At 33.1% G+C, this 25,564-nt stretch overlaps 1 protein-coding gene across 1 annotated transcript in view; it reads left to right on the plus strand.

Annotated features, from left to right (window-relative positions):
- Positions 1-25,564, plus strand: part of LOC145239988 (uncharacterized) — a 104,008-nt gene that overhangs the window by 51,927 nt on the left and 26,517 nt on the right. Inside the window, exons 12-14 of the mRNA XM_080103571.1 lie at positions 13,602-13,755; positions 20,348-20,536; positions 25,408-25,528. Of these exons, the coding sequence (XP_079959697.1) occupies positions 13,602-13,755; positions 20,348-20,536; positions 25,408-25,528 (464 nt within the window). The remainder of the gene's footprint in view (positions 1-13,601; positions 13,756-20,347; positions 20,537-25,407; positions 25,529-25,564) is intronic.

Raw genomic sequence — 25,564 nt, forward strand, 5'->3', positions numbered from 1 at the left:
ACGACCCGATTTTTTTGTGGTCGACAATATAAAAGATTATCAAATCGACTATTGCTATTCAATGGAAAATGCACCAAAAAGCTTAAACAAAGCAATTAATTCAGAACATTGTGATGAATGGAAAATTGCCATGAAAAAAGAAATAGATGCCTTAACCGAAAATGATACCTATACGGTAGTGCCTCTCCTAAGAGATAAACATGTTATTTCTACCAGATGGGTCTTTACAAAAAAGAGTACAGCATCAGGTGTAGAACAGTACAAAGCAAGATTTGTTGCTAAGGGGTGCTCTCAGATTTACGGTAAAGAATACTTTTCTACGTTTTCACCGACCACAAACCTAACGACAATCAGAATTTTACTGCAAGTCGCATCACAATATGACCTAAACATCCATCAAATGGACGTAAAAAATGCTTATTTGAATGCCCCAATAGACTGTGAAATTTATATTACCCCTCCAGAGGGATTTATAATGAAAAATAAAAATAGCGTGTGGCGACTTAACAAGTCATTATATGGTCTAAAGCAGAATGCTCAGTGTTGGAACACAGTATTTCATGATTATATTATTAAACAACAATTTAGACAACGCGCTGTAGACCCCTGTTTATATACCCAACACAAAGACGATAAACTACTGATTTTGGTTTTGTGGGTCGATGATATTTTAATCGCATCAAATTGTGACATAATGTTAACTGATGTTAAGAACAAATTAAGTAAAAGATTCAAAATGACCGATCTTGGCAAAATATCCTGGTTTCTGGGGATAGAATTTACTCAAAGCAAAGGACTTGTTACGATGACTCAATCGAGATACATCGACAAAATACTATTAAAATTTGGAATAGGAGAGTGCAAGAAATGCTCTACACTGGTCGAAAATGATATTAATAAAAATATACACACAGAATCTGAAATAATAAATGACACACAATATCGCAAAATTATAGGTAGTCTTATATATTTAATGACCAGGCCCGACATATGCTATACAGTAACAACACTGTCACAAAAATTATCACGACCGACAATGAAGGATTTAAACAGAGCTAAACAAGTCCTACGTTATTTAAAAGGAACTAAAGAACAGAAGTTAGTATTTAGTTGGCTCAGTGGAAGTGTGCTGGGCCCATAACCTCTAGAAGTGTAAGCCATTTTGAGTTTCAGAACAGTTTCAGATGGTTCGCTGTTACACACAAGTCCTGGGAGGTGACTTGTTTGTAGTAGACAGTTCCACAGAACAAAATATTCTTATCGTGTCGAGACGGAAAAGAACATGTGAAATTGCTCCAGAAAAGGTTTAATATTTATGAAGCAATTCTGGTTTCTGATTAGTTGGTAGCAGAACGTGAATTAATTTGATTCATCAGTTCTTAGCAGCATCGTTTATAAATAGAATCGTCCGACTGTGTGGGATCATACCCCATTAAAAGTCCAAAATATTACAACATATATATATGTATGTATATATATATGTATATGCATATATATATATACATATATATATATATATGTATATATATGATGATTGCAACATCTTGTCAGACGAGTGCCACTCCCTCAGACACTTAAAGTCCATAAGCCCAATTGCCTGAGGGAGTATCTATACACAGATGATGTTACAGAGTCTTAGCTTTGTACGACAGCTAAGTCTCTCTCTCAGTTCAAAATGTTGAGATCCAGCAACAAGCAAGAGCAAGATAGCCAGCAACAAATCAAACTGCAGACCAGCTTAATGCGGGTACTGGTCTCCCGCTTTATGGTTTTTTAAATCAGAGATTTGCTTCTCCTAGAAAGGTTGCCTTCACTACGGCTTACGGGAGCCCTCTCCACCCCAACACATATATACATACACACAAATATACACGGTGCTAGTTGGCCGTTGACTCCGAAAAAGGGTTCATTCGCCCTTTGAAAGGTCTTGTTTTTAATCCTTCAGGGAGACTAGCCGCCCTCCTCACCAAACAACTTTGGTGGGGGAACCAGTTTAGTCGCCAGTGACCTGACCATGAGGCAGGTAGTATATATATATATATATATATATGCATATATATATATATATATATGCATATATATACATATATGTATATATATATGTATATACATATATATATATATATATATATATATGTATATATATATGTATATACATATATATATATATATATATATATATATGCATATATATATATATATGCATATATATACATATATATATATATGTATATATATATGTATATACATATATATATATATATATATATATATATATATGTATATACATATATATATATATATATATATACATATATATATATACATATATATTTTTATGTCTCGGAAGTAGAGTGAAAAGAATATCTGATTTTTCTTTTATTAATATTATTGGAATCTTTTCTTTTTTCCTTGTACACATTTTTGTAAATTATTCCATGGATTTCTGCATTTGGATTATTATGGACCATCTTCTTCCAATTACGGGATTTCCTTGGATGTTACTTGTACAAATGGAAATTCTTTTAACTTTCTTGAAGTTTTACATTTGGATTTTACCGTCACTGGATTTTTTATCTTCAACCAGACTATCCATTCATGTGTAATCACCTTTTTCTTCACCATATTCCCTCTGCTTCACTTTTTTTGTTTTCAAGTAAGATCTTTGACTTACTTGTTGTTTCATAAAATACTTCTGCTTGCAGAATCCGATCCCGCATTTTGCTAATTCCTACCCTCTGATGAGAAGGAAAGTATTTCTTCGAAACTCCGCGGATTAAGGACTATCCATTTATCTAGTGTTTCCTTTTCAGATTAAATATCTTTTTAAATTATTTCAAAGTTTTTTTTAACATATTTTATTAACTGTTTGCTCATATTATAAGCTCCATTTCCTATTTGGTTTTATCAAGCTTTTACATCTGGCTGAGATAATTTTATAAATATTAATTCTTTAATATTTATAATATACTTTAATTTTACCATCTTGGATCATTTTGGTAAATTTTATTGTAATTTTTATTTTATTTTATTTTATATATATATATACATATATATATACACATATATATACACATATATATACATATATATACAGACATATATATATATATATATGCATATATATATATATATTCATATATATATATGCATATATATATATATATATGCATATATATATATATGCATATATATATATATGCATATATATATATATATATGCATATATATATGCATATGCATATATATATATATATATATATATATATTTATATATATTAGTGATGGGATGATTCCAGTATTTTTCCTGATTCTGATACAATTACCAATTCCATACTAAGTTCATGATTCTGATACAATTACCGATACCTATTCTTTATAAATCTCTAAATATTCAACTATAAAATGGTTATCTTTTCCCGATTACCATAAAAACACATCTTGAATGCATATATATTGCGTCAAACATTAAAAAAACTTATGGGGTGATCTATAGATTTTAGTTTTACTGGAAGTTTAAATCAGTAAATCCAGCAGTGGAAGATTTTTTTAAAACAAAGTCGAATAAAAAAATACTAATTAAAAGAATAATTTTTGCATCGGAAAATAGGCACAAATTTTTCTATTTCCGGTACTGATACCTAAAAAAATTCCAATTTTTCCAATTCTGATAATCGTCTCAACACATATATATATATATATATACTAGCCTGGGTGCCTGGCATTGCCCAAGTATTTGGCAGTGTGTGTTGAGCAAAAAATAGTGGTAGTAGGCAGGCAGGCAGGCTCGAACCCGTACCGGGAAGGAGGAAAAGAATGTGGAAAAAAAAAGTGACGTCTTTGCTGTTGCACCCATCGCCAAACCGGAAGTGATGTAGGTTTAAATTAAGGCTAGTCAATCAAAAAGAGGGGATGACTTTCGAAAATATTGGCAAAAAAAGCGACCCCTCCCTGTAGAAAAGTGCCCAGTTGAGGGTGAAGGAATTAATGTTTTTAATCATTTTTTCGGTATTTGTTGTCCGAAGGGTCAAACTTCAAAACAATACCAATCTCACGCAAATTCATCATCTCTGTCGAAAGTTTTAGGCAGACATACAAACATACATACATTTAAACAGACAGGTGAGATTTATATAATAGGCTAGCGAGACGTACCCGGCGTTGTCCGGGTGTTTGTAGGTGTGTGTGTTTTTGGGTAAATCGTTGGCCGGGTGTTTGTTTTAAAAAAAAAATGAAGCCTTGACGCACAGTTGAAAAATAATAAAGTGTGAAAAAAAATGTGAGACTTGACAGGTGCCCGTTTTTGACGAGTTAACTCTGAGTGTGGGACAGTGTTTTATTTACCGCGAGTCTGTTTGCTTCTTTTTTTTTTATATGAAAACGCTTAATGCACATGCGGCGATCGAAAATTGTTGAATATTTATCTTTTGAAAGTCGGGCAAATTAAATAGACAGGTGACCCCAGTTGTTAACTCATAGATATTATCATTTAGGCGCGATATAAAAAGTTTTAAGAAGTTGTGAGGCGACCGATCGGTTCTCGCAAAAAAAACTTTCTTGGACATACACGAAAACGCACACACACACACACACACACACACACACACACACACACACACACACACACACACACACACACACACACACACACACACACACACAAACATTTTCGCTTTTATATTTATAGATATATCAAAAGTTAGTTGAAAAAAGCTATAAAGTACTAGATATTAGTCTCTACAAGAGCGAATATATAGAGGATTTTATTTAAAAACTATATATTACTGTGTTTGTTGGGGTGTCATCAGTCTGACCATGTCTAGTTTAGAGTAGAAACTACTATTATAAACCAGTTTCTACCTCAAACCCACCATAGTCAAACTGATGAAAACTCGGTACACCTAACAGATACTGTAGTGTATTGTTTGGTTATTGTTCATAGTGACTGGCATCCGAGTTTGAAATCTTAGGGTTGATGCCCTTGCTGCATCTAGTCACACACTGATTTGTGAAATAACCAAACAGTTGTCTATAGTTGATTATATATATATAGGAAATAGGAGGAAATAATAGTTTCTACTTAACGTAACGGAATACTAATTTAATAATTTATTTATTGCGGACTATTATTCTCATCATTTTTTTTTTGTTGTTGTTTCACAACATTTTGGCCAACTATTCCTCTGGCCTTCATCAGGTGGTAAACTGCAACGGGATAGTAACTCCGAATCTAAATGCATCCTCAGCAATTACTGCCTTCCATAGTTGTTGTCTCACCACGTTTTGGCCAAATAAGCTTCTGACTGGCTTTGGGTAGTAATTGCTGGGTATGCAGTTAGGAGATTCAGAGTTACTATCTCGTTGTGGTTACCACTTGACAAAGGCCAGAAGAATAGTTGGCCGAAATGGCGTGAAACAACAACTAAAAAAAAGATGAGGATAATAGTTCGCAATAAATAAATTAATAAATAATACTCATCTCAATAATGAATTCCAATTAAAATAATATATGTAATGCAATACGTTTTCATAAAAAGTTCTTTCCGTCATCACTGCAAACAAATGAATAATTGCATTTAAAAGCGATATTATTTCTTTCACTTCTAGTTGTGAGTGTTAACTCAGATGGTAGAGCATCAGGCATCAGTGGTTACAGTGAGTAGTTACTGGTATCTGGATTTCGAATCTAAGAGCTAACACAATTACTATGTTTTACTGTTATATATTAGCCTCCTGAAGACTCCGGGGTAGCCTTGTAAGATCGACTATTATTATTAAAAGTTATATGTTTATTTAAAGAAGTTATTATTATGTAAGAACATTATTATGATTATCGGTATGAAAATTAGATTATGTTATATAGACAAATAATATTCATAAGTTTTGTAGTGAAGAACTCAAATGAAGAGGAATTTCAAATACATAAAGAAAATAGGTTTTCAAACCCAGGTGTTAACAATAAATTTGGCCAGAGAAAACGTGACTGAGAAGTTATCTGTTAGGTCTTTGTATAGTCGAATGACGTAAGCATGAAGGATTAGTTTTAATTCATACAGGCAAGTTAGTTAGTTGAAAGAGGGGAGTTAAAGAGGAGACGTCAGATAGTCCAGATGAGACTTAGAAGTTGGAAGAAGAGTTAGTCTCTCTTATGATGCTAGGAAGTGGTGTATTTCAAGATAGCCAAAATATGAACAGAACATTGTAAACTCTAAAGAGGTCTGTCCAGAACCAGAAAATAAATGTTGTTATATAAATATAACTATTATCATGTTGTCTTTGAACAACCAGGTACGTGTTTATTTGTTGTTTAAAATAAACTGTTTTACATGCACTATCCACAACTGTTGAACATATCATCATCACTTGACATCCTAAATATACCGATGGTTTATTATATAGACCTCTATGATATACACTTTGTTTGTTATTCATCAAAGAACTTGTCTCGCTCTCATCGTCATGTACAAGCATTTGTCTCTCCCTCTCTGTAAACATATTGTCAATATGTCCACATCATCATTTCATGTCAGCATCATAACACAAATTATACGTCTATAAGATTTGGCCTGCCACTGGCAGCATAGCATCTGCATAATGTGGTACAACCATTATATACATACAGAATATATATATGCGTACACAACACACCGGTTAAGTATACACACCACACGGTGTAACATAACCACACTGATAAGTTGTGAAACAACAAAACTGCTTATATTAATTTATTTATTGCGGACTATTATTCTCATCTTTATTAGTTGTTGTTTCATGACGTTTCGGCCAACTATTCCTCTGGCCTTCGTCAGGTGGTAACCGCTGCGGATAGGATATAGGATACCACCTGACAAAGGCCAGAAGAATAGTTGGCCGAAACATTGTGAAACAACAACTAATAAAGATGAGAGTAATAGTCTGCAATAAATAAATTAATATAAATAATACTTATCTCAATAATGAATTCTAATTAAAATAATATATAAACAAAACTGCTGTTTGTCGATGACTGTATTTTATATATATATATATATATATATATATATATATATATATATGTGACCTGACCAGTAGCTAAGTATGAAAAATCTTTGATCACAAGCACCAAATATATCTTAACCAACCTGAGGTAGTCATAAGAGCTGGCCAGGTTGGTCACAAAGTCTATTGTATCCTGAGTCACGGGTACCAAATATGATGCGTCAGGGGTCACAACAAGATCCAAAGTTCATTTTCCCGGACCATTCCAGTTAATGATCTCTACGGCCCAAATGATCGTTCATTCATGTTGTATTGTTGCAGGTATCTCTGCTGTCTAAAAGATCATTCATCCATGTTGTACTGTTGCAGTGTCTCTGTTGTCTAAGGAAGGCCTCATGGAAGTCCTCTTGTGTGAGTGTGTCAATGATCCTTGTCACAGTCTCTTTCATCTCCTCAATTGTCTCATAATGACAGCCTCTGAAGATTTCCTTGAGCTAAGGGAATAATCAAAAGTCACAAGAAGTGAGGTCTGAACTATAGAGAGATTAAGTAACTGTCTTTATGCCTATCTTGTTCAAATAGTCTATGCAAGGATAAATTTGTGTATTGGTGCATACACACAAATCTTTTGCATATTCAGTTCTTCTTGAATAATTGTGTGTACAGTTCCAACACTGACATCAAACTGTGCACTTATTGTCTCTATAGACACACAACAGCTTTTATCCATGAAATTCTTTATTTGGCCAATCAATTTTAGTGTTTTGATTTCTTTACTTCTCCCACACCTCTCATCATCCCTCACAGACTCCCTGCCTTCCTTGAATCTCTTATGCCACTCAAAAACTGATGCTTGATAGATATAAGCTGGTCCAAAAGCAGTCTGAAGCATTTCATACATTTCTGTGGCATTTTTTCCAAGTTTAAAACAGAATTTTATTGCATTCAAGCTTTAGTAGGGTGTATTCCAATTCCTGTTGTAGCTGCTCATTTGAACCTGAAATCATAAAAATTGGTCAGTCATCTCATAAGATGTATAGTAATAACATGCTGAATTTTCAAGAGTCTATGACAATTTTAAATGCGTGCACAAAAAAAGTCTGGAAATTTATTGAAGGCACTTCATAGATAGTTAACGATAAATTTGCAATACTTTGTACAAGTTTTATCTGTTCACAAAACAAACAAAATAAAAAACATGCACCAAAACAAACTAATTATGTATTTCTTTCCTTCTTTCTTTTTTCTCGCTTCATCAGCCATAACTTCATTTACGTAATTTGATGGTCTATTAAGTCCTTCATAGAACTTCTGGTCTAGGTTAAACAACCTATTCTCTCTCAACTGTTCACTTCTCTCTTCATATCTCTACACTTTTGCACTTTTCTCTAGCATTCTTTGTTTGATTTACTCTAGGACAGTTTTGACTTCTTTTCTTTTTATTCTGTATTTTTCATTCAGTTGTTTGTTTTTCTCTGTCTTCCTTGCACCCAATTGTTCTCTCAATCCTCTTTTAAGCAAGTTAACATCCTCTCTTAATATTTTTATGTCATCTTTTATTTTTATTTTTCACCTACGTTCATTTCTGTTCTGGCATCCACCACGTTTCAATTAAATTTTTTCCACAACTCAGACACTTCCTGCTACGATCAAATTATTCATTTCTGTAATGGTCTTGCATTTCACATAGTTCACATGAATCTTCAGAGTTATTTGTCTAATTTCTTAAACATGATTTCATCACTTCTTTTTGCCTTCCACCATAATCTCGTTCAATCTTTCAACTATCCCTCTCTTTTACTCAGTTTCTTCCAGCACCTCATCATCAATTTTCTCATTATGACCAATTACCTTGTCCTTTGTTTTCTCTCCATTTCCTGCCACTTCATCCACATCTTCCACTTCATTCTCTGTTCTTTCCTCATCAGTATGCACATCTTTTGCCATGTCAACCTCGATTACTTCTGTGATCACTTTTATGGCCTCCAATTCCAGCTCTGATAACCATTCATTCCTCCATATTGCTCTTGCCTGATCGCACACACTCTGTTCTGTTGATTCAAACATTCCTCATTCTCTCCATTCTCTAAAAATTCATATTCTGAACTCACTGATGGGTTTTCCAGTTTCATCATAAAGATTACTTCTGAAGAAGCACTCCATAATTACCTTGTTAATCTTTTGACTCCAACTCATTCTAACAGTTGCAGGATGACAACCGGATTCTTGCTGCTGCTCCAAAATATACCTGCTGGGCATGCGCCTAACACTTTGAGTTCCAGTCCCATTCACACCATTATTCTCAATACTTTGATTTGAGATTTCATTCCTAAGATGTTTAATGAATTTTAGGTTACACAACCACCGGTGTTTTGTTTTTGTGAGACGCCATCTCTAATGATTTGAAATCAGAAATTTTCCTTCTACATGATTGGTCTTACCAGACTATCAAGCACTGCCTACCCAGAGTTATTGATTTTAAGGCATCAGTTACTCACCTGATGCAGTCCCTCTTGTCAGTAACACCAGGTTCATCAGGCTTAGTGACTAAGCCACACGAAAAGGCCAGGAGTTGGACAAGATTGTCAAAGGCTATAAATTTGAGCATGCCTTGGGAGTACTTTATTGGAAAGTGTGAGCTCATTCCCACTTCCAGCCCCAACAATATGGCAACTATTGAACCCATTACTATGATTATACTACTACTACTACTACTACAACTACTATTACTACTAATCATTATTATTATTAGTAGTAGTAGTAGCAGTAGTAGTAGTACTCACCAGGAGTTCATTATTTATACTCATTAGGAGTTCTCACACAGGCCATCATCAGAGATTACTTACTAACAACAACTGGTGGTGTTCCCTGAAGTATGGATGATAACAAATCTCTCCAGATTTCCATCTCTTTCAATAACCTTTGTAAATGAATTTGCATTATTGCAACAGACGTTTGCCATTGAATTCTTGCTAACAATGACTAATGGTCTTCACTAGAATTTAGGTAGCAATATGCCTTCTCAAGGTCCCAATCCTCTTCGCACTCATCCAGTGGAGGTTTACTTGGTGCTTTTCCTCCTTGGTTTTTCCATCCTCCTATCCCTTCTTGATTATTTGGTGTGATGCGTGATGCCAGGCGATACCGACATTACACAATTTTTTTTTGCAGAGGGCGTAGTTAACCTACAAGTTTGTGGTTTCTGTTTTCTTGGTTCAATGTGATGTTTGTCTATATTTTGTTTTACTTCTGTTGCAGTTTTTATATGACTGGTTAGCATTTGTAGCTCATGTGGGTTTGTTTCTGCATTTAAGGGTTTTCCTTAAGATTTCAACTGTTTTCAGCATTACTGTCTGTTATATAGTCTCAATCTTCCCTTTGATAAATTTAAATATATGTATATATATTTCTATGTATATGATTGACTCTTAAACTATTTAATTGCTCATTATGTATTTTGAAACACAACTATTAGGAGTAAAGGGTCATACTATTTAGTTTGTAGCAGAGCAATATTTTTGCTGTGAGATTTCAATGCCTCTGATGAAAACCTACAAAAAGAGAGAGACACAATTCACTAGAGGCTCGTTTGTTGCAAAGACACATAAACACACTCTTGATGCTACAACCTGCAAACATACAGTCGACATAACACACTCAACTCGACGTCTCGCAAACAGACACAATGAACAATTACAAACTTATTACAAGTTTAAATTTAGTTTTATACAAAGAGAGAAGAAAGAGAGGATGTGAAAAGTCAGATATTTCTGATTTTTGTGAAATTTCAACAATAGGTATTAGACATGCATTAATAAATTTTTCTTAAATTTCAATTTTAAATGATGTTTAGGGGGCATAATATTGACATAACACTTTATTTTTTTCAATTCAACTATTTCAGATTTGTATCGAATTTGATCCAGTCATTAGACACCAAAGAAGCAAGTTTCCCTGAATTTCAATTTATTCTTAAGACACTTTAATCTTAAGCTTTAAATTTTAGACATCTTATAAAATGAAAATCATTTAATCGATTTTGATCAAAATTAGAATAAGGATTCTAGACATAAGTTTTAGTAGCATTATATCTTGATTTTTAATCTTTGTAAGATGACATAAAAGTAGTGCAAAACTGTTCCATTCAGGAAATTAATTTTACTAGCCTGCAGCAGGTATTCTTTTTGTTCACAATCGGCCCTCCTTTTGTATGTAGTGTTCTCTTTATTATACATATGGGTCAGAATAAATGTAGGCAAAATCTCATAATTAAGAAACAGTTTAATTAATCTCTCTCTCTCTCTCTCTCTCTCTCTCTCTCTATATATATATATATATATATATATATATATATATATATATATTGGCAGGGAGACCTGACGTTGTCTGGGATTAAATGAGGATCAATGAATGTTTCACCCTCCTCTATTTTATTAGCAAAATCAATGAAATCAAACATTTTTCAATTAAATCAATTGATTGCCTGCTCTAGTTGGCGGTCCACCATGAGCCACCGGGAGCAAGCTTCACATGACTTCCTGCAGTGACTTAGTCCACAATGCATTGTAGTTTACATTGCACTGTAGAGAACCTACTGTTGATTTTATAGTTATTTTTTTATATAATGGCTTGAATTAACATTTAAAATGCAAAAGTCAAGTATCATGTTTCATTTGTGCTTTAAACGTAAACATTTATTTTGAATGCGATCTTGTCATATAAAAAAACCTACTGTTTATTTTATATGCCTGGCCGTTCTTGCAGTAATAAAACTTCTCAAATGCACTTGTGATGTTAGACATTACTTTTAGTCAAAATTGCATGTTTCTTCTTTCATCAGATTTTTTCAATTATTGATTATCGATAATTATTGAAGATATTCTGTTACAAAACCTATCTAAGAACACTGCCAGACATATAAAGTACATTTGTGTGAAATTTAAAAAACATTGGCCCAGCCATTTAGGAGTCCATAGGGAACGCGCGCACACACACACACACACACACACACACACACACACACACACACACACACACACACACACACACAAAAACACACACACACACACACACAAACACACACACACACACACAAAATTTCTTTTATATACATATATATATATATATATTACTTGTTTATTGTTATATAAACATGCTCACATCCTGCTGCTACAAATAGCCACTTGTTTCAATCAAACAACAGATATCATCAGGCAGCGACTTGACTATTCAAAAGTTCAATGAATAACCTGATTATTCATTGAACTTTTGAATAGTCAAGTCGCTGCCTGATGATATCTGTTGTTTGATTGAAACAAGTGGCTATTTGTAGCAGCAGGATGTGAGCATGTTTATATAACAATAAGCAAGTATTATCAGCTCTTTTTATTGAGCACTATCTAACAACCTCGTTGAATTCATTAGTCCATTACTTTTGAATAAAAAAAACCCGAGTATATATATATATATATATATATATATATATATATATATATATATATATATATATATATATATATATATAAAGTTGGTGCAAAAATAATTTCTTTTTTTTTTGTATATAGCTGAACGTCAAAAAATGACATTAGTTTTGCACCAACCTAATATATATATATATATATATATATATATATATATATATATATATATATATATATATATATATATAAAAATTAAAGGAAATTAATTGACTTACTGACAAAATAATTTTCCAATGAAGGACATTTTATTTTTTTGCCAGATAGAAAATAACTCCCATCTACTAATTTCTCCTTCTGTCTCTGTGGTCTTGAAACAGTTCAATTCACAAAAGTCTAACACTGATCTGACTTTCCCTTTTGTGACCTGGAACACTGCCATCAATGGTAACACATCTTTTCCTTCATCTTTCCATGGTAAAAGAATCCCATCTGCTATTCATCTTTCCACCTCCTTCTCAAATTCTGTACTTTTTTCACTTCCCAGTGAATTCTTATAATATTTTACTCTATTCCATAACACTGGAGGCTCTCCCTTCTGTTTCCATCTTACTGTCCATTTTTCTTCATCGAAATTTGCTTCAAAGTCTTTATCCTTAATTTTGCTGATGGGCAGCTATGGCACAGTGTACATCTCCGAACTTCATCTCAGCTTTCTTTATAGTTACACCTCACATCTCATTGATCATGTTCATTCCAATTATGATGTTGATCCCATCAATGATGTGATTCATTAATAATACTTCCACTTTTATTTGTACTCCACATATTTTTATCTCCACTTGCTGTGTGTTTTTTTTTTTAATTTGATGTCCCTCCCATCAATTGCTTTTACATGAAGATGATCATATTGTAGTCAGCAGGGAAGCCTTTTATTGGTAATCTGTTCCACAGATATTTATGATTGATGAAGTTTGTAACCAAAGCTCATTTATGGCATCATGACAGCATCTGATTGACTAGTTTGATCATGTGAGATAGTAAATTCGAAATGATGCATTGTAATAATTTAAGGTCCTGGATAAGGGGGCTGATACCCTCAATCTCTGCCGGGGGTGGGGGGATTTTTCCAGTAGCAACAGTTCACTAGTATATATAGATTGATAAAGCATTTTTTTCTTTTCTTATATTGTTTGATATTTTCAGACAAGGTCATTTGATTGTTCTTGGACTACAAGCAGATGGCACCGAATTAGCTGTTAAAGTCTACAAGAGTGATGAGTGCGCCGTTAAATGTGGAATTCTTAAACAACTTATCCAGCCGTTGAAATTAGACTTCAATTTTTTAATCCAGTACAGAGTGAGTTTTCTTTTCTTCTTTTTATTCTTTTTTCTTATATTTTTTCTTTTTTCTTTCTTTTTTCTTCCTTTGTCTTTTTCTTTTCTTTTTTCTTTTTATCCTTTTTTCTTTTTATCTTTCTTTTTTCTTCTTTTCTTCTTTTATCTTTTTGCTTTCTTTTTTCTTTTTATTCTTTTTTCTTTATTCTTTCTTTTCTTATTTTGTTTTTTCTTTTTATTCTTTTTCTTTTCATCTTTCTTTTTCTTTTTCTTCCTTTATCTTTTTGTTTTCTTTTTTCTCTTTATTCTTTATTTTTCTTATTTTATTTTTTGGCTTTTTCTTTCTTTTTTTCTTTTTTTTCTGTTTTTCTTTTTCTTTCTTTTTTTTCTTCACTTGCTTTCAGAATGCTCAATAGCATTTTCGGAAACCTCCATCTGAGATATTGGAGTGGTGACATGTGCTTTCTGTCTCAATAAAAGATACCTCCACGACAGTTTAAATAAGAACCAAGAATTGAAGATTCCCAATGTCACAATTTTCCTGATCTTACATCTACTGGCATGGAGAAATCCAAGATCACCAAAAGCAATGCTGGGGTAAGCAGAGAAACACTAAAGTAAAAAAAAACTTCTGAATAATCTCAATAGTCTTGCCATGTAAATATACTTTCTCCACATCTGAATTCTCATCCGTCTTCATTGTTTTATGCTTCTTGCCCACAAACTGGCTATTATCTCTCAACCTGTTGGTAATCCAACAGCACTGTGTACCCAATGCTTACAGGTACTACAAAAAAATTGAGTTGCACTCAACTCCCTTTCAACACATGAGCAGGGGGAGGGGGGTTCTGAAGGCTTTCCAACACTACAATAACTGATCATCACGTTGGTCTCAATAACATTGAATTTTATAAACTTGATAATGAAGATTATTATTTGTTTTCCTGTATTTTTAATCATCAAGTAATAATCTAATGCATAAAGTAAAGGTAGTCAATTTTTTTTTTTTTTTTGTGCGTGAATTATTTAATTACATTTTATCATAATCAAGTAGAAAAGATTTAGCTATATTCTTAAAAAACAAACAAACTGTATTTCAAATTGATTTTATTGAATACATACTTAAACCTGATCGACATTTTATTTTTTTTTAGTGATATTCAGAGAAGGGAGGATGTTTTTTTTTCCTCCAAGAAAACAGTATTCCTTCAACTACTAATTAAGATATGTGAAATATAAATTGTAAGCTAAATACTTTATTTTAATAATATTCCATGGCCATTTCAGTGCCCCTGTAGCAATTACACAAGGAAACTTATTTTGTTTAAATGTATGCACAGTATCATGCGTTAGATTAAGTTGCGTTTGACATTGCACTCGAGCCTGGACTGCTAACTGCAGTATCTTGCGGCAAAAATACGATTCAGCATCAGATTTATTTTCAATGGCTTTTGATAGAATGTTATCATGTGCTCACTGTTTCCCTGCAAGTGGCTGGCTAGAATAGAACTCCAGGATACAGCATTCATTCACCTGTCAATTCACGTTGTGTTCTAGTGTTTCCTTGAATAAAAGTTGGCACTTATTTAGCCGTGAAGATGTGGTTTTATTTATGGAAGATGGTGACCCTTTTTTATTTTTTGAATATTCTATTTTAGTTAGATACGGCCAGATACAACTAGCCCTACCAAGTTATGTACTTCATTCTGGCTTTCTTTCTAAACAACTAACCATATAGCCTCTCCATTAAAAACTTAAACCCTCCTCATGTGCTTTATTAAAAATGATAAATTAAGTATCTTGCACCAAAAACACGATGCAATGTCTGATTCATTTTGATTGGCTTTTAATAGGATATCGTTCTGTGCTTGCCATTTCGCTACGAATAGCTGGTCAGAATAGAATTCCAGGGTACAGCATTCATTTATTGTTTTCCAGTATTACCTTGAATAAAAGTTGATACCTTTTAGTTAAGAAAAATGTGGTTTTATTTATGGGAGATTGTGACTTTTGTTCTTTTTTTTTTTTAATATACTATTTCAGTTAGATGCTGCTAGACGGGACTATGGTCTTCATTCTGACTTTCTTTCTAAACGACCAATGATATAGTCTCTCCATCAAAAGCCTAAACCCTCCTCATGTGCTTCATTAGAAACAATAAATTAGAATATCAAATGTTCTCATTTTAAATATGTATACACATATTGTCATCTTAGGATGTGCCGGTAGCAATTTAAGATACTGCCTACTATTGCTAATGCATAAACATCATACACTTGTGCATCCTGTGCTGTAACCCAAGTTGTGGATGCTGCAAAAGTTAGCTGTTCATTGTAAATCATGTGACATTTGTTTTGTTTTAAAAGTTTTTATTTAAAAGAACAAAAACAGAAAATTGAAATGCACGTACAAGAGAGAGAGAGAGAGACAGACAGAGAAACAGGAGAAATGAATTTAAGTAAGACAGGCCACTTACATATTTAGACAGGCTGACTTTTAGCCACCTTTGAATCTCCATACTGGGGCTGCTCAGCTATCATAGGCCAAAGAGAAAGAAACACTCTTTTGGACAGAAGTCACCTAATTTTCAACTTTTGCTTTAAGCAGTATCCATGTTCTATGTTAATGTATTCTTCAGTGCCCTAAATTCTGAATGTACACTAGGGGTTGCACTTGCAATTGCGTTGAGGAGTTAAGCTGGCTTCATATTGCTTCACAATATTTCCAACTATGTATTTAAATTTTATAAACTAAGCATGTCGTTGAAAGATTTTCTGAAATAAAATTTAGATAGATCAATGATTTTTTAATGTGAAGTTGATAAAATTTGAGAGTATATGAAAATGAATGTTGATCATCATCATCATCATCATCAGCAGCAGCAGCAGCGGCGGCCCTGCTGTTTTAACAGTGTCGGTGACCATGGCTCTCCAAATTGTAAAACCATTGTAATCTCGAGAAGATAAGTAAAGACCGTAGTTTCCCATTGCTTTTCGTCTTGATTCGGGGGGGGGGGGGGTTGCATCTTCCCCCAGTGAGTTAAACATGACTCCAGATACCAATCTGGAAATTTCTATGAGTTGGTGTGGTACATACAGTGTCTAGGCTTCCCAAGTGATCATCCATCTGGTACTGGCCAGGCTCATCATTGCTTAAGTTTGGTGATTTGGTGAGAATTGGTATGTCAACGGGATTGTGCCATTAATAGGTACACAATTAAAAAATTTTTTTTTTGGCTTCATCTGTTTCTCTGTTAGTTTAATACAAACCCTGTTTTCCTCTATATGACATTACTTCCTATCTTCCGTTCTCATGCTGCATAAATATCTAGTCATTTAACCTTGTTTTTTTTACTTCATCAAGCAGCTCCTGAATTTGTATGCAGTCAATTTATCTGCACCACAAATTTCAGCCTATAATCAAAACCAGCTAACTTAACCATCTGAATTAGTTACACTATGTGTACAAGCCTTTTGTTGTTGCTTGCATTTATTTTAACACACCCTCACACCAGGTTTATATGGTATAATAATTGACACACTGGTTCTTGCTAGATTACCATAGTTAAATGACATAGAGCCTGATCAGTATCAGATGGGTGACCATTTGGGAATACTAGCTACTGTATGTCATCTTCCCACGACCAGGATATACATTTGGCTGGGGACCACTTGTAAATTTGATATCTTGTAAACTATACTGGGCTAATACCACACCAAGTATTACCGGTTCAATTCAAACATCAGGTTTTAGGAAGGATGTGATCCTCAGGTTAAGAAACGCATAATTACTCACATCTTTAAAAACACATTTTGACCAGGCGAAAAGTGTAGTATCTGTTCTGATATAGTACTTAGTTTTTCTGGCCTGATTCAGAGACAGAGAAAGATCCAATGGCTCTCAATTGTTTTTACCCAGGTATCTCTTTTTCCTCTTAATTTATTCTATTTTTCAGTAATAAAAAGAAAACAAAAAGAGTTATATCAGCAGTTTATTTTAAAAGAAAACTAAAACCATTTTAATGTTACATGATCTATGGGAGTTCATGTGGATCCCAGTTGAGAACTACTGTTCTAGACTAAAGTTATTTAAATTTTTCTCCCAATCTGGAGTGACGCTTTTTTTGGAAGCTTGAATTTCTTTACATTAAAAACTGATTTTGTACCAAACTCTGCCCTTGTGGAGAGGAAGTTAATAAATAGGAATGTTGCTCAGTGTTCTTCTTGTCTTTTGGTTTGCTGAATTATGTAAGAGTTTTTATTGAGACTTTTTTTTTAGATTCTATTTTTAGTCAACATCTTGTTATCATAAAGCTCTCTCTCAAGGTTTGATGAACCTTGTGGTATCACTATCTTCTTAATGACATATTGGGTAATTCCCATAAAATGTTCTGATCTGAATCTTGAGTTTATCAAGACACAACCTTGCAATTATATGCAAGTATAGTAATCTATTTTCTGTACTGGTTAAATAAAAACAAGCCAAATCATTTAGTAACATTTAACCTCTGTCTCCATGAAGTTAATAAGTTATGGTTAGGTGGTTTGTTTTATGTCATATCAACCCTTTTTTGGGTTATTTAATGCCAAATCTGGTCATTTTAATAAAAGTTTTTATGCTTCACGTTTGTTATATTTTCGAATATCTATTCATGGCATTTGGTTGGGCTGTTTTGATTTACAACATATCAACCCTTTTCAGATTATTTAATGCCAAATCTAGTCATTTTGGTAAAAGTTTTCATGCTTCAAAATCTTTTTTTAAATATCTATTCATAGTGTTTGGTTTTGTTGTTTTGTAGAGAAATTTTTTTTTTTCATTTTGCAGAACATGATTGAATTTTGCATAGGTAAAGGAAAAAAGTAATGATATTAATGTTTGATGCATTTAAGTCAGGAAATCGATATCTTCCGACAGTCTGATCTGGTAGAATCAGAAGTAAGTTATGAAAACATATTTATAGCAATCAAGCTACACACAAGAATTTACATTTTATCCCAATAAGGAATCATCAGGCATGGAATTCCTATTACTCTTCTGTTCCATACACTTAGTCTGACAATTCCCTGTAGGGATGAAACACGAATACCTTTGTAAAGCTTAATTGCCATAAATATATTTTCATAACTTACTACCTAGCTCTACTAATGTATTGAGCAGAGTTTAAGTAAATGCTGAAAATTGATACATAATATATTATATTCCTTTATAATATTATATGTGAATACATGAAATAATTATATAAAGTTAGGTATGTGTATATGTTTATATTTTTGTATGTACAGGATTCGTCCCTAAACTAATTAACAGATCATTCTAAATTTTGGAACACAGCTGTTAAGTACAAGCGGTCATAATGTGAGTACTATTTAGTTTAGTTTTGTGCAAAGGGTGTAAACAGGGAAAGCACTTTCCCTATAGATCCATCTGGAACTTAAAAAGTTATCAATGACCTTTGTTTGGTACCAATGACTTTGAGGAACATAATTGTCCTTGAGAATAACAATGTCATCTCCCTTGAGATTGTTTTTATTCTACACCCACTTCTAGTGGGTCTACAAATATTCCACTCACCATAATAAATTTGTCACCGTCAATTAATTTTTATGATATTAAGACCTTCATATGGCCATGTTTTATCTAATACTTTAAAGTGGCTGCCATTTATTTTTGTTACATAAGACACTTGACACATTCCAACTCCCCTCTCCCCACATTAAGAATGGCAACTAGTGAAAACAAAAGGAAATACAATAATGAAGATCTTAATATCATAAGAACTACTTGCCAGTGACAAATTTAACTGTGATATGCATTCATAGCAGACCCGAATACCTCTAGAAATCAACTTTTTAATAGTGAGTCATCATTTGGTCCTCTATGATACATTGACCAAATGAAGTAAGGCTCTAATGGTTGTTAATAATCCTGGGTTCAAAATAAAAAGTTTTTTTTATAAAAATCGATGAAAAAAAAATGTATATATATTTTTTTTTATTAAAAGATTATTTTGATTTATTTTTTTTTTACTTTTTGTAATGAATAAAATAAATGCAGTGATTTAAAATATATTCTTTCGCTTCAGAAAGTACTTGATGACTCCTGATGCAATCCTCTACCCATACAAGATTTAGATGCATCATAAGATGGAGTACTGTTGCCACATTTAGAAAAGTGCTGCTTAAAGCACTATTTGTTGTCTGCATAGAGTTCAAAATCAATCTTTTATTCTCTTCCTTACAGCCTCTTTCTCATGAAAGAGACATTGTTAGTCTCTCTCTCTCTCTCTCTCTCTCTCTCTCTCTCTCTCTCTCTCTCTCTCTCTCTCTCTCTCTCTCTTTCCCTAATCTATTGTTATTTCCATGGAAGATTCTCAACCGAGTTCTAAACTCTGGTTTCTCTTTGTTAGGACATTCACAGCAAAAATTTTCTTTGCTACCTCAATGAAAAAAAAAGAAGAAAACTACAAACAAACCTTTCTTTTCTTTCTCCATGTGCCTAGTGTCAGGTAACATTTACACAAGCAGAGCTTCTTCCAGCTAGTACATATATGTCAAATGTTCATTGGAATTTCTCTATTGACTGACCCTTGTGATTTCTTGTTCCTATTTCAGACTGTCTCTTTGACAAAAGACCACGCCTTCCTGTCAATGAATGTTTGTGAGTGTAATGTGCGGCAGTATATTGAATGGAATACAGAGCGGAGCAACTTTGATCCGTGCATTGCCAGTGTCCTTGTCTGGCACATGTTGAAAGGGCTAAAAAGCCTTCATGATAACGGTATTCTACATGGTAGGCTAAAGGTATGTATCATGTTAGGGTCAAATCTGAGAAACACTAAAACTGCTTTGGACACTGCTGCCAAACTACATTTTTCTTAACCATTTCTACGTTTTTAAATTTTTGTCTCTGAGTTAATGTGTGTATTGTAGTCATTGGGACAGTAGTGTAGTAATCGTTTGTGGGGAAAGTTAGTATAATCAGATTATTTATGAGGACGGTTCAATATGAACTTGTTTATGTTGGGCTTGAAGATGACAATATTGTAGTCAGCTGGAAAACAGACCAGTGGAACAAAGTTCTACAGATGGGTAGTTCTAGGAGAGAAGCTTTGATGGAATCCACGTTTAGGTTTGGGCACGGATAGAGAGTAGGGGAATTTATTGATAGTGTTTTTTGTTGGACGAGTGTTTTTTGCGAAAGATTTGCAAGGGGGTATCATACAGAGAGACGTCACAATTACTATCTACGGCAAGTCAACAAAACAACAGCTGTTTGATGATCAAGATAATCTACTGGAGACAAAGATTTGGTTTTACATTCTTTCATTCATTTCTTTATTCTTTCTTTCAATTCTGACAACCACAAAGCTTGTGTCACATGAGCCCCAACCAAAAACAAACAAAAAAGGTCATTTTAACTGAATGCTACAGTTGTATTATAGCCGTTACACGTTATGTGTGTTGTTACATTTCAACCACTCGGACTCACGCATTGCCTGGTACCATTGCAAAGGAACAAACAAAAAAAAAAGAAAGAAAAATCCGACTCAGCATTTTTTAAAATGCGAATGAAATGCATTTATTTGTGGTTCTTTCAAAATAACGCATTTCATTATCTTTCAAAAGTCTTTTCGCATACCCATGTGTTTTACAACGCTGTGCCATATAACATCTGCTTTTTTTAAAAGTCTCTCTCTTGGCCACCTGACGCCAGCCATAGCCAGCACTTTCTCGTCCTCAAATTCATACGTCCATTTTCCCCCAGTACTCACTTTGCTTCTCTTTTTGCTTAGTCATGTGTGCTTGCCTTTTTTCTCCGTTTTCGTCCTCCTGCTTTTTGTCATGTCAGCGTGTGCACACTTGCTTAATTTGCATATGTGCTAAGTGGGCTGCTAATATTTTTGCTATTCAGCTCTCCTATGGCTGCTGATTTTCTCACATGTGTGCCATATGCGCTATGTTACACAACAAATTCTATACTACCCACAATTCCCTGTTATTCTTGTTGTTCATAAAATTCTCACTCAGCTTCGCTACTTGCACCAGCAGAAATGGCAGTTCTGTTGCAATATTTTTTGGTAATAAATGGGATATATTCCCTCAAAGTTGGGAGATTCTATTTATAAACACTGCTGATAGGAACTGACGAATCAAATTAATTATTCATGTTCTGCTATCAACCAATCAGAAACCAGAATTGCTCCATAAAAATTAAATCTTTTTAGCATTTCAGCACATAATTTTTTCATGTCAACACGAGAAGGATCTTTTGGCTGCAAAATTATAAAGTCCAGAATCTGTACAGAACAGCTGACCACTGAGAATTCTTCATCTCCAGGACTTGTATTAAATAAATACTCATCGTAAACTCTTCTAAAATTAAACATGTTTTTTTTTTTCTTTCATTTAAACTTTGAAACCTCAACCCTTTATTCATATTGTTATCTGTTATACAAAGGAAAGTCATAATTTTGTAAATTCCCTTTTTTTTTTATTTTACTTTTGTTAGTTTGAAGAGATCAAGGGGCTCCTTCCTGGGGCTAACACTTGATTCTATTACAGTTTAAATTTATATCCGAGGGCTCTTTTAAGAATAGACACTGTTCCCTTTATGGCTGCTATCTGCATTTCCTTACAGCTTGGTTTTCCAGGGATTGCTTCTAAGTATTTTTAAAGGTTCTTTTTTATTAGGCCAGTTGCTCCCATTACAACTGGTTTCTTCTTATTTCTTTCAGAGACCATGTTGCTTTTAGATCATTTTTTAGGTCCTGATATTTTGTAAATTCTGTGTGTGTGTGTGGGTGTCCAACTAAATATTATAAACTACACAAAATACACTTACAAACCCACATCATTGGATTCAGTATGACACGATGAAACCATTTTCCATTGAATAATAAAGTGCAATGTGTATTTGGAAAAATAAAGAAATGAAAGAAAGAATGTAGAACTATGGCTGACCAAATCTTTGTCTCTAGTAGATTATCTCGATGACAGCTCGTCATATAAAACAGCTGACAGCTGTTGTTTTGTTGACTCGTTGTAGGTAGTCAGCTCAAGCAATTGTAATGTCTCGCTATAGTAGTAACAATAATGATGATTGTGGTCATTATGTAGATTTTTTCTGTTTCTTTTTTTCTTTTCCATGGTTCGACAGCAGGGAATTATAGTTTCAAAACGACTTGTCCAGCTTCTATTTCTTACATATGTGTTTCAGATGGTCCAATACAGTAGAAGTTAAAATGTTAAATATCTCTGCTAAATCATGCACTGTTTGAGACATATCCTCTTCCACTACTGCTTTCAACTCATCATTACAAGCCTACCACGGGGTTGATTTTCAAGACTGAAAGCACCAAACCAAAATCTCTCAAACGATTTGCACATAATTCACTCATTCGCTACATTGCCACCAAAGACTTTATTAATGTTTCTAACTGTCTGAAATAAATTTGTCCTACAACTGAATTTGTATTTATAAGCAACACGAGTCTTTGATTTATTATGTGTTTCAAAGTATTCATTTGACATCTCTCGAACCACAAAATTATATGTTATCTTTGACTGCATATGTAGAATTATCAAGTTAAAATTGTACGATATGAAATTATGAAGTGACAATAAAAAAAATGTGAAAGTTATAATTTGACAAAAAAACGTGATTGATATAATCAGACATTTCATTCTTAATGACCTCATATATAAGTTCAAATGCTTTCTAGACAGATATAACTCTTATAATAATGGTGATGGTGGTGGTGGTGGTGGTCATCGTTTTATTACAACTACCTTGCGTATTCATTCTTTTTGCGGACTTTAACCCTCATCTTCATAGTTGTTGTTGTTTTCCCACGTTTCGGCCAATTCATCTTATGGCCTTCTTCAGGTGATCAACTGTGACGAGATAGGAATGCTGAATCTTGTAACTTATCCCTAGTAAATACTGCTTCAGGCCCATCGCATAGTGGATAGAAGTGTTGAGTCTCTATAGTTCTGGGTGAGCATTGTCTGAAAATAGCAGTTTCAATCTTACCCAAGCAGACCAGAGGATTAGTTGGCTAAAAACGTGGTGAGACGACAACTATGGAAGGTAGTAATTACTGAGGACACAGTTACAAGACTCAGCATTTCTATCTCGTCATGGTTAATCACCTGAAGAATGCCAGAGGTGAGTTAGCTGAAATGTGGTGAAACAACAACAATGCAGATGAGGATTACAGTTTGCAAAAAGAATGAATGCACAAATTATGAACCATCATCTCAAAGAATTAAAAGAAAGATAAAAATAAAAAACTTGAAATAAAATTAAAAAAAAAAAAAAATACCGCTACCCTATCGTGCATAATGACCATGCACTTTGGAAACTATCTCAATTTACCACTATTTAAAGCCATAACTACTCCCTCTGATTTAAGACAAATTTTAATCAATAATATGAAAATAATAAATGCTGAAAATAATTTTTTAAAAATACTAGAAACTATCTTTATTTAAAAATGTAGAAATCAGTAGTAAATAACATATTGCATATGAAACCAGCAACAACATTATAAAATGCTAAATGTAATACAATTCATCTCATGACATTGATTCTGCTATCTTGGAATTTAACTAGTAGACATTTCTTCTGAAACTACACAGATTTATTCTTTTTGATGTTTTTTATGTCACTTTTTGATGTGTCTTGACTGAATTTTGAAATCTTCTTTTCTCCAGTTTTTTTTTGCTCATATATTTTTGTCAACTAAAGCTAATTTGTTGAAGTAGCGAAGGTGCTAGTTATACATTATGGAACATGTATTATTTTTTAATTTGAGACAAAAAGGATTATTATGAAAATAAAAACTAGGTATAATCAAGCGAAGGAATCCTGTTGTGTTTAATAATGTTTACTGGTATATATATATATATATATATATATATATATATATATATATATATATATATATATATATATATATATATATATATATATATATATATTAATCATATCCTGCCTCATGAAAATTATGAAGTCTATGTCAAGTACTTAGAGGAATTGAAAAAGCAAATAGCAAGTCAGACACTCCTCCACCTTAAATCTATGTCCATAATGAAACGTTGTATTTCTTCTTTTTCTTTCTTACCTCTTTATGCATTTTCTTTTTTTTTCTTCTTTTGTTTTTTTTTTAAATTTCATCAATTTAGATGTTATTTTTTATTAATATTAATATGAACACTACCAAAGCATAATTTTTTTGTTGCTTTTGATGGAAGATGTACACTTGAACTGTAATATTTATCACCTTAGACCAAATTAGTACATGCTCTCACACACCAGGAGAGGGAAATACCATATTAACCCTTGTAATTCTTTCAAAAATAACAATGAAGTTAGATCAAACAATCAGTCAGTTAGCTTTTTCTTCCTTTCTTCTTTCTACTATATTAAACCCATTGCCAGAGAATAAGAGAAAAGGAGAGGGGAGAGAGAGAGGCAGGAATAATCCAGGAGAGTAATCGGGAGAGGTAAAGAGACAAAGAAAGAGAGTGATACTGGGAGTCAAAGGAAGAAGTAGAAAGACAATGGGAGATTTAAAAAAATAAAAGATGTTACACACACATTTCAAAACTCTTATATTTTGTTATCAGTGCTGTGTAGCCCTGCTATTATTAAAAAAATTTTTTTTCAGCCAGAAAATCTTCTGATTGATTCTAAAGGGAGATTACTCTTGGCCAATTATGGATTATACCATTTTTGTAAGCATCAGTCTTGGTCGTCAAACAATGGACAAACAAGTAATCAGAAATTAGGTAAGATTATATATATATATATATATATATATATAT

Source organism: Euprymna scolopes, chromosome 2 (assembly GCF_053919585.1).
Source record: "Euprymna scolopes isolate OS-2025 chromosome 2, ASM5391958v1, whole genome shotgun sequence".
Taxonomy (NCBI): domain Eukaryota; kingdom Metazoa; phylum Mollusca; class Cephalopoda; order Sepiida; family Sepiolidae; genus Euprymna; species Euprymna scolopes.